Genomic DNA, 8,795 nt, shown 5'->3' with positions numbered 1-8,795 from the left:
CTTACCCCAGTCCTGGGGCTGTGGTCCAGGTGGGCTTGGCCACAGGCACAAAGTCTGGCCCTGGCCAGGCTGACGAAGCTGAAGGCAGAGGTGCCTGAGCTGGGGGTGGGGCTGAGCCTGTGTGGGAAGTCTGGGGCTTGGCCTCGGGCAGAGGCAGGGGCAGGGGTCAGACAGATCAGGGTGGAAAGGCACAGGGAGAGCACCCAATTGAAGGAAGATGGTTTATTGCTGTCGAGAGGTCTCAGGGTCTCCAACTAAACAGGACACAGGCTCCCTGTGCACGTGGGAGACTCCAGGCAGAGTCATCGTCACCTTTCCAAGGATAAGCAGGCAGGGCCAGGCACACTAGCTCCTTGGAGCACAGAGGCCAGGCTGTACCCAGAGACCCGGGCACCCCGCTCCTTAGTGAGGGGCCCACCGCTAGGAGGCGAGCTCTAGGCTTGACTGGGATCCACAACTTTGCCCCCGAAGAGGATGCTTTGGGTATCTTTGCTGATTATAAATAACAGAAAGGGCCTGTTGAAATCCACAATCAAAGGGTTCATTACTCCGGACGAGAAAGCAATGTTGATTCCTGTGGCAGCAGCTGCTTCCGTGCCCTCCTCGGCCACATCAAGCACAGTGCTATGGACCACCTGTGGGGACACCAGAGCATTATCCACCAGAGACAGGGTGGGCGGGAGGTCAGCAGCCTGCCTGTGTACCTCTCAGGGGACTGACATTTATCCAGCACCTACTGCTGGCTGTCACCGCACTGGCCAACTTGTCCAATTTGTTGGTTTCTCCCAACCACCCTGTCAGCCGGTTTTGCATAGTCCCGATGCACAGATGTGCAAACTGAGGCTCAGAGGCTGTGAGTGATCTTCCCAGGGTCATAGAGGTACAGAGTAGGGTGCCCTGATCTGAATCTCTCTCTGTCTGAGTCCAGAGACTGTGCTGCCCCCAAAACACCCACCCTTGTAGGGGCAAGGGGCAAGCCCAATGCAAGGTATTTTTCTTGCAATAAACTTCCAGGGGCCCCTCCATCTTGAAGCAGCTGATGCAGACCCCTCCTCGGACTGGACAAGCCAGCACTGCTGTCAGCACCTCTCCTGCCCCAGCTTAAACATCCTTGGAGTCCCTGGCTATTTTGCATGGGATGTGGCTTCAGATCCCTGGACCACGCGGACCCCTCCAACTACATCCCTCTGTTACCATGCCCTTTGGAAGGTGGGTACAGAGGAGAGTGGTTCTCACCACTCTGCTTCTAGGAACACAGCACAAGGGTCCCTGGTCTTCTCTCTTGCCTTTTAGTGTATTTCCATCATAACTGCCCCATAGCCACTGACACTACCTCTTAGCCACTCTGCCAGGCCCTGCACACTGCCAAGACTATCGCCCCCATTTTACAGATGAAAAAGCCAAGGGGTACAGGACTTTAATGATTTGCCCCCCTTAGGCAGCAAAAGGTGGAGCATGGGGTGGCGTCCACTGCTGATCCCACCCCAGGCTCTTCCCCGTGACGGGCTTTTGTGTCGCATTACATTGCAAGGGAGGTGGGGACCAGCCCCCACATGCTGATGACCCAGCTCTCCTGGGCTTGGGGGAGTCCCGGGGAGGGGGAGAGGGTAAGGAGAAATGCAGGTATTTATGCCAGTTCGAGACTCCCCAAATGACTGCCTGGCCTTCACCATTCAAGCTCTGACCCAGAGGATGAATTGTCCAAAGTTTAAAGACCCACCTGGGTAACATACAGGTTAGGGGTTCCTGTGACCCCTGACAGGTCAGCCTTGGTGGTGAAGACTTTCTCAATGCCCAGCTGGGTGAGTATGGTTTCCAGCTCATAGTTGCTGGAGATGGAAAACTTTGGCAGGTATAATTCATCTATCCACCTAGGAAATGAGAAAAATAAATTTGAGCATCGGCTTGACTTGGTGCTTGCCCTTCCCCCACCTCACAGCAGGTCTTGCCTGGTTTCCTCTCTGACCACCCCCTTCTCGCTGGAAATTAGTTCTCCTTTGTTGGTTTCATGACCCCTTATGCTTACTCTTCTTAATGCATTAATTATCCATTCCTGTCTCTAAGTGCCCACAGGTGCCAGGCAGTGCGCCAGGGCTGGGGCGGCTCCCCACATCTGGCCCTGCCCTTCTCTTGCAAGCTTGTGGTGCAGTGAGAAGCACCTTCCCTCCACAAGGGGGCTCCACCACGGGCTGGGAGACTGTGCAGGGGCAGCCGGCTCCAGGGGCACCAGGAAGGCTTCCTGCAGGAGGTGGCGTGGAGCCTGTGTCCCGAAGGAGGAGAAGGAGCTGGCTGGGTGAAGAGGAGGGCAGGAGGCAGCTGGATGAACTTGCAGGAGGTGGGAAGAAAGAGGGGATGCTCACAGTGTGGAGGTCAGCCTTGGGGGGGGTGGTGGGGGAGAGATGGGCGGCCGAGCAGGGGCTAGGGGCATCGAGGCTACATTCCAAGGCGCTTGGGGATCCTGAAACAATTAATTGAAGGTCCCCATCCTGCCTCCCTGGTGAGCTGTGTGAGGGCAGGGGCTGCTTCTGCTTCAGAGCAGAGCCGGCAGTGAGCTCTTGGAGCAACGGATGATGTCTCCCACCTCCAAGCGTCCCTCTCTTGGCTTCCATCTCCCTTAAGACTCTTGTCATCTCCCATTAAACTTTGAGTCCCACGGGAGCAGGGAAGTATCTATTCCTCTCCATGCTCATTCATTCATTCATTCATTTATTCATTCGTCTATTCATTCAACAAATACTTATCGAGCACCCGCCATGGCCAGGAATGTGTATGGGCGCATTTCCTCAGTGCTTTGTAAATTAAAGGTGAATATTCTATCCATTTACAACTATTCTTTGAGCCCCTGCTATGTGGGCGCTATTTGGTGTCAAGGGAAGGAAAGCATCGTGAAGGGAGTCCAGGGATGGGTGGAGTGGGGTCCCTGTGTCCTGGGGTCTCCTGGGACCCGCAGTGAGGAGGGGCTGAGAGTCAGGCACCCTGGGAGGTGTCTGGCCTCTGGACAGCGGCTGGGGAAGAGCTGCGGCCTCAACTTTCTGTCTGGGCAGGTCCCCCGCCCGTTGTCGTTTGGGAAGTGTCTTCCACATAAACTACCCCTGTGGGTTCTCATCACTGCCCATCAGGACGAGGGTTGGGGGCAAGGACACTCCTCCCGGCTGGTAGGGAGCTGAGCTCCAGAGAAGAGGAGTGAGCGGCTGAGGTCACGCTTGCTGCCCACGAGCCTTGGGAGGGGGACCCTGGGTGTGGTGCTCTTTCCCCTGCACAGCTGTTCACAAACCTCCCTCTGCCCCACCGTGGGGCCTGGGCCCAGACCCGCCTCCCTCTGCCCAAAGCCACGCAGGCAGCAAAAGGCAGAGTCACCCTAAACTCCCCCTGTCCTGCAGGCTCTGCCCCACTGCACCCTGGACATCAGCGAGGCGCCCAGTGGTGGCAGACGGGGAGTCGAGGAGGAGCTGGGATGGCGGGAAGGGAGGTGGGTGCAGGGCAGTCACCTCATCCGCAGAGAAGCTCGCCACCTCCTCAGGGTCTCTGGGAGCAGCGCGGCCTCCACAGCCCCCAGTTGGCCCTCGTCGGGGAGGATGAAGAGTGCGCTGTCATCGCTGATGTACTGGAGCTCCACCACGGTGCAGGCAAGCTCCTCGTCCCGGAAGAATGGCACCATCCGCTCCTCGAAGCTCATTTTGGGCACCTGCACTGACCTGCTCCTGCTCACATGGAACGCCGACTCATACGTGTCTCCGGGGTCAAACGGGGTCTTCCACTTGGCTAGAGGCAGGGTAGAGGGGGGAGCATTTGGAGAACTCTGTGAATGCGAGGGCTACCCTGCCTCTCCCCCTCCTCTGCCCGGGTTCCCTGAGCCATGAAGACACTCAGCGTAACAATGGCCACCCCATGATTCCTCTTAGGGATGGCCCTGTCTTGGTTTGCAAAAACACCTCGACAAGGGGCTGGCTGGTGGCGTAATGGTTAAGTTCGCCCTCTGCTTTGGCGGACTGGTGTTCACGGGTTTGGATCCAAGGCACAGACCTGCACACCACCCCTCAAGCCATGCTGTGGTGGCATCCCAGATACAAAATGGAGGAAGACTGGCACAGACATTAGCTCAAGGCCAATCTTCCTCAGCAAAAAAAACAAAACAAAACAAAACAAAAACCACCCTGACAAGCTGGCAAGCTGTTAAGGATGGATGGCGGTGAGCCCTGTAGGTCTGGATTGGGAAGGGGGCCATGAATCAAAGACCTGGTTAGTTGGGCTAAATGAGAATCCTCCAGGAATTTGGGAGAGATGGGAATTAGGCTGGGGGCCTGGGGAGAAATGGGACATCCCTAACTCCTTAAAAGGAACAGTGTTAGTACCCTTGTTTGTCATTGGCATTGCAGGGATGTGCACATATACCCACAGCCTTGTGAAGCAGGCTGAAGAAGCAAGGAGCAAAATAGGAACCCCGAGGGCAGAGCAGAGGTCACCCGAGGAGAGAGGAGCAGGTCTGCACCCCAGGAGGACTGGAGCGCTCAGTGGGGTACGCGGGAGCTTGTTGGGGACATTAGAGACCTGGGGGCTGCCTTGGAAGTCTGAACCACCTCCCCTGCTCGGTTTGCTTTCCACCATGGCCGGCATCCCCATTGTTAGAGGCAGGAGGTGGGGGAAGCCCGGGTGGCTGGTGTGTCCCTGGGGAGGAGAATTTGGAGGGAAGAGTCCTGGGACAGGCAGGGTGGTAGGAGAAGAGAACACCGGAGACTCAAAGAACAAGCAGAGCGGGTCAGGGCTGGACGAGGTTTACAGAGAAATCCTGTTCCATGCCTTCACAGCACGGGTCCAGGAGGCCTTGCCCAGGGTTCTCTCTGGGTCTCCACGCAGCTCCTGTCTCCTAGGCGCCTCACCACCCTCTGACTCAACGATCCTTCTTTGTGCTCCTGTCTATTCCTTGTCCCCATTTGGACTGCTGGCTCCGTAAGGAGGGACCTCGCTGTGCCCCGCCCCTTCAGAACCGACAGCTGAGGTCTGCATTTGTTGAGCTCCTACCAATGGGATCGGGCACTGGACCCACTGGAATCTGAGAAAGGGCCCCCCCGGGCTCTTCCCCAGATGATGACCTGCCATTTCCACTCTTAAGGTTATAGGAGGGAAGAGCTGCAGAACCTTGGGGTGGCCAGGCTCCTTAGAGGCTGTCTTCCCCCTAAGATAGCCACCAGCCCTGCTGGGACACTCCCCCCACCCCTCCCACCAGAGAATAAGTGCCCCGAGTCGGGATGGAGCCCAGGTCAGAAACTGTCCTGCAGTGTGCACAGGCAAGGGCCGTCCTGAGCATGTCCCAAAGTGTCTCTTCAGAGAGGGAGCTGAAGTTCTCGCCCACCCCCGAGAGAATTGAAAGGAAGGCTTCTTCCTTCCGGTAGCCGGGCAAGCGTAAGTCAGAATAAAAAGTGCTGCTTTGCCTCCAATAAAGGGTTAATGAGCTCTCTGTGGTTGTGTCCTGCAGTGGCCAACTGTAATTTGTAAAACCCCAAGAGAGGACGGTGCCTAGGGGCAGGTGGAGCCTTGGTGCCCACGCCCCTTCCTGCGAGCAGTTGGCCTAATCACACAGTTCATGAGCCAGGACAGAAATAGCCTGGGAGGCTCAGAGCTAAAAGTCCGTTTTCTGCCGAATCGCAGGCCGGGCACTTACCTTTAAGGAGGATGTAATTCACCAGAACCATCATTGTGTTCTTGCAAATGCCCCCGACCAAATGCACAATTTTCCCCTCGGTTTTCTTCTCCACGTAGTCATTGATGAGCTTCTCGGCTGCGGAGGGATCCTTGAAGTTGGTGGGGAAGGCCTCAGAGGCGTACAGCGCCTTGGCGTCTTCCCTGAACTTGTCCAGCAGCTCGAGCTCCTCCTTGAGGAACATGGCGTTGCCCACACTCAGCTGCTGCTGTGGGTTGGGCTGGCTGAGGGTGTGCAGGAGGTGCTGGAAACCCTGATGGATTTCCGTCTCGGGGGTCTCCGTGAGGTTGAACTTGAGGCCTTCCAGGATCTCCGTCAGGGTGGTGTTGCGGGCCCCCAGCGACAGGAAGGCCAAGGCGATAGAGATGCTCAGAGGGGAGAAGATGACATTCTCATTGGGGGTCTGCGCAGCCAGCAGCTTGTAGAGGTGGAAGGTGAAGTCGGTGTTGCTGGTGGTTAATCTGAGGTTGTCCACAGACGTCCTGTTGGGTTGGTCCTCCTGGGCCACATTCCCGGAGTCAGGCATGTCCCCAGGGAGGCAGTGGACTGTGGGGCACAGCCCAGCCACCAGGAGCCCCAGAGCCAGGAGGGGTGACATTCTCTCTGCCCTCAACTCTGAAAAGCAAAGCTCCGTTAAGTCTCAGAGGTGGTGCCCTGACCACCTCCCGCTGCCCTGGTGTGGCCTGCCTTCTGGTCTCCGCCTCTGCTAGCTCTGCGATCTCCCACGGGTAGGCGCCATCCTGGGCACCCAACATACACGACTATATTCTGTGCTCCCTCTCACCCTTTGAGGTAATTACTATAATTGTGGCCATTTTCCCCAATGAAGAAACTGAGCACAGAGAGGGGAAGAGGCTTGCCCAAGATCACACAGCAAGCAAGTGGAGGCGGGGGAGGGGCAGTGAGAAGCCTGTTTACCTGGCTTCTGGGTGGGGTAGCTAGTGATGGGTGTGAGGTGCCGTGCAGTCAGAACGCAGCCTCCGCTTCCTGCTTGGCGAGCAGGCTGGTCAGAGGGGCTAGAAAGCAGGGGCTCCTTTCCCCCTTATAACCCTCTTCTGCCCCCCAGTAGAAGCCCAGGAAGGAGCCCTGGACAGAGGCAGAGACCACAGCTGCTTTCTGGACCTCTCACTGACAAATTGTGTGACCTTGGGCACTCTCTGGGTGGCGCCTGGTCGCAGCGAGGGCTCCTCGAGAGAGGGCACAAAAAGCAGCTCGAGCCATGTTAGAGCATAGATGGTCCTGATAAGGGTGGATGCAGAGATCAAAGGAAAGAGGAACGTTCTTTTCAGCCCCTACCAGGTTGACACATGGGGGTTGTTACCACTGTAAGCCTGGAAAGGCCTTCTGTGGGGAGAAAGCACTGTGGGCCTCGGAGTCTCAGAGACCTGCATGAGGATTTCATTTTGGCCACTTGGGTGATGGCTGTGTGGTGACAAGCAAGTGACTCAACCTTTCTGAGCCTCACTTCCCAACTCTGTACAAGGGGTTGAGTAGCTCAGGTGAGATGAATGGTGAAGATGCCTGGCTCCTAATAGGTGTTCCAGAGGCGTTACGTCCTCCTACACGTCCCCCTTCTCAGAAACTACAAGCCAGAGCTGCAATTCTGTGGGGAGAGAGGATGGAACTCTTGCAGGATCGGAGAGAGTCCCAGTTCAAAGCCAGTGACTGCGGGCAAACAGGGTGATTTACCTTCAGGCTCCGCCCACTCAGTCCAAATTCAGAGGAGGAAAGGGCAGCGTGTGTAGCGGGGAGTGGCCAGGAAGGAAGAAAAAGAAGAGGGAAAGGGAAGGAGGAAGAGGAGGGGCGGGCAGAGGCGGGGTGAGGGGAGGAGAGGGAGTCGAGGCCCCTGGACAGGCCTCCTGACAAGCCCAGGGACACAGGCGGCTCCATGCCCTCAGATGTTTGTTCACTCTCCGCTGATGCAACCATTTCTTTGGAAAGGAGTTAAACGTTTTTTTTCCCCCCCAAAATTATTTCTGAAGAAAAAGGGCTTTTCAGCTCGGGCAATTTGGCAGGCTGACTGTTTCTGAGCTGTCTGTCTTTCCTGTTGCTGGGCAGACGCAGCCTGCTTGGCTGGGGGCCCTGGAGGGGAGGCAGAGCCTCCAGAGAGCCCCCATGGAGACTCCGTGGCCTCTGCCCAGAGGGACCCAGGAGAAGGACTCCGTCCGCGGCACGTTCTGAGAGCAACTCCCTGTGCCAGGCCAGGGGAAGCAACTTCTGCCCTCGGGGGAGTTCTGATCCTGAGGGTTGATACACAGCTGTACGGGGGTCCACAGCCACCTCGAATCAGAATCCAAAAGTGTCGGAGGCAAAAATGACCATTGGAGACCCGTGGCCCATCCTCCCCTTTGCAGATTGAAAACTCAGACCCACAGAGAGGACTCATCTTCCGAGGGCACCAAAACTCTCCCCAGCACTCTGGCACACTTCCTCCCAGCTCCCTCCGCACCCACATTCCAAGGCTTCTGGCCAAGGCCCAGAGCCACCCTAGGAGAGGGGATTTCTTTGCTCCCAGCATGCAGCAACCCAGATTACCTGCCTCGGAGAGCTGGGCGCGGCTGGCCTGCTCCAATGTTGGCGCCTGCCCCCTAGAGTGTGGGACTTTCAAGGGTCCTAAGGCTTATTTATCCCTGCAAAGAACTCCTCCCCTTGCTTGGGAAATGTTTCCTGGGACAACCAAGCGTTCTGTTTTCAGACTGGACACGGTCAAATGATCGTTCCCAGCAACATGGATTTTATTAGATCTACTCAAACAATCCAGTTACAGGAACAGCTCCGAACTTTTTGTCTCTTGAAAAAAACCCAAACCCAGCAAACAAGATACAACTTTCTCATATTTTTTTTCTTTTGCTGGTAAAATACTCATTGAGGAATGTGTGAAAATCCAGGAAACATAGAGGAAAACAATGGAAAATATGTCCCGGAATTTTATCCCCCTGGGAAGGCCCCAGCTAACGTGTTGTATTTCTTTGATAAGTTTCCCTGAGCTGGGCTAACAGTGACTTGTTTCTGGTGAAGAGAATTTGACAGAAGGGATGGGGTATCCTTTCCAAGATTGGGTTACAAAAAGATGCTGCTTCTGGGCCGGCCCCGTGGC

General features: G+C 56.2%; 1 protein-coding gene across 2 annotated transcripts; it reads right to left on the bottom strand.

The window, feature by feature from the left end:
* Positions 1–207: 207 nt before the first annotated feature.
* Positions 208–8,406, bottom strand: SERPINA3 (serpin family A member 3). 2 transcript variants are annotated; one of them, XM_014843139.3, is made up of 5 exons: positions 8,238–8,406; positions 5,660–6,313; positions 3,489–3,762; positions 1,721–1,871; positions 208–635 (listed from the first exon to the last, which is right to left on the bottom strand). In XM_014843139.3, the coding sequence occupies exons 2-5, from the start codon at positions 6,294–6,296 to the stop codon at positions 435–437; spliced, it is 1,263 nt and encodes a 420-aa protein (XP_014698625.2). In that variant the 5' UTR covers positions 6,297–6,313; positions 8,238–8,406; the 3' UTR covers positions 208–434. The 2 variants fall into 2 exon arrangements, with proteins under 2 accessions (XP_014698625.2, XP_014698624.2); XM_014843138.3 differs by having other exon boundaries at positions 8,234–8,385.
* Between the last annotated feature and the right edge of the window lie 389 nt (positions 8,407–8,795).

The sequence above is a fragment of the Equus asinus genome, chromosome 7, assembly GCF_041296235.1.
Source record: "Equus asinus isolate D_3611 breed Donkey chromosome 7, EquAss-T2T_v2, whole genome shotgun sequence".
NCBI lineage: Eukaryota > Metazoa > Chordata > Mammalia > Perissodactyla > Equidae > Equus > Equus asinus.
This window is presented reverse-complemented; position numbering and strand designations above follow the sequence as displayed.

Excerpts from the sequence above, each read along its gene's own strand:
- SERPINA3 (XM_014843139.3), bottom strand. The coding sequence starts at position 6,296 with ATGTCACCCCTCCTGGCTCTGGGGCTCCTGGTGGCTGGGCTGTGCCCC. Across the intron at positions 3,763-5,659 it reads GAATTACATCCTCCTTAAAG|CCAAGTGGAAGACCCCGTTT; the intron begins GTAAGTGCCCGG and ends CCCTGCCTCTAG. Across the intron at positions 1,872-3,488 it reads CGAGCTTCTCTGCGGATGAG|GTGGATAGATGAATTATACC; the intron begins GTGACTGCCCTG and ends CTCATTTCCTAG.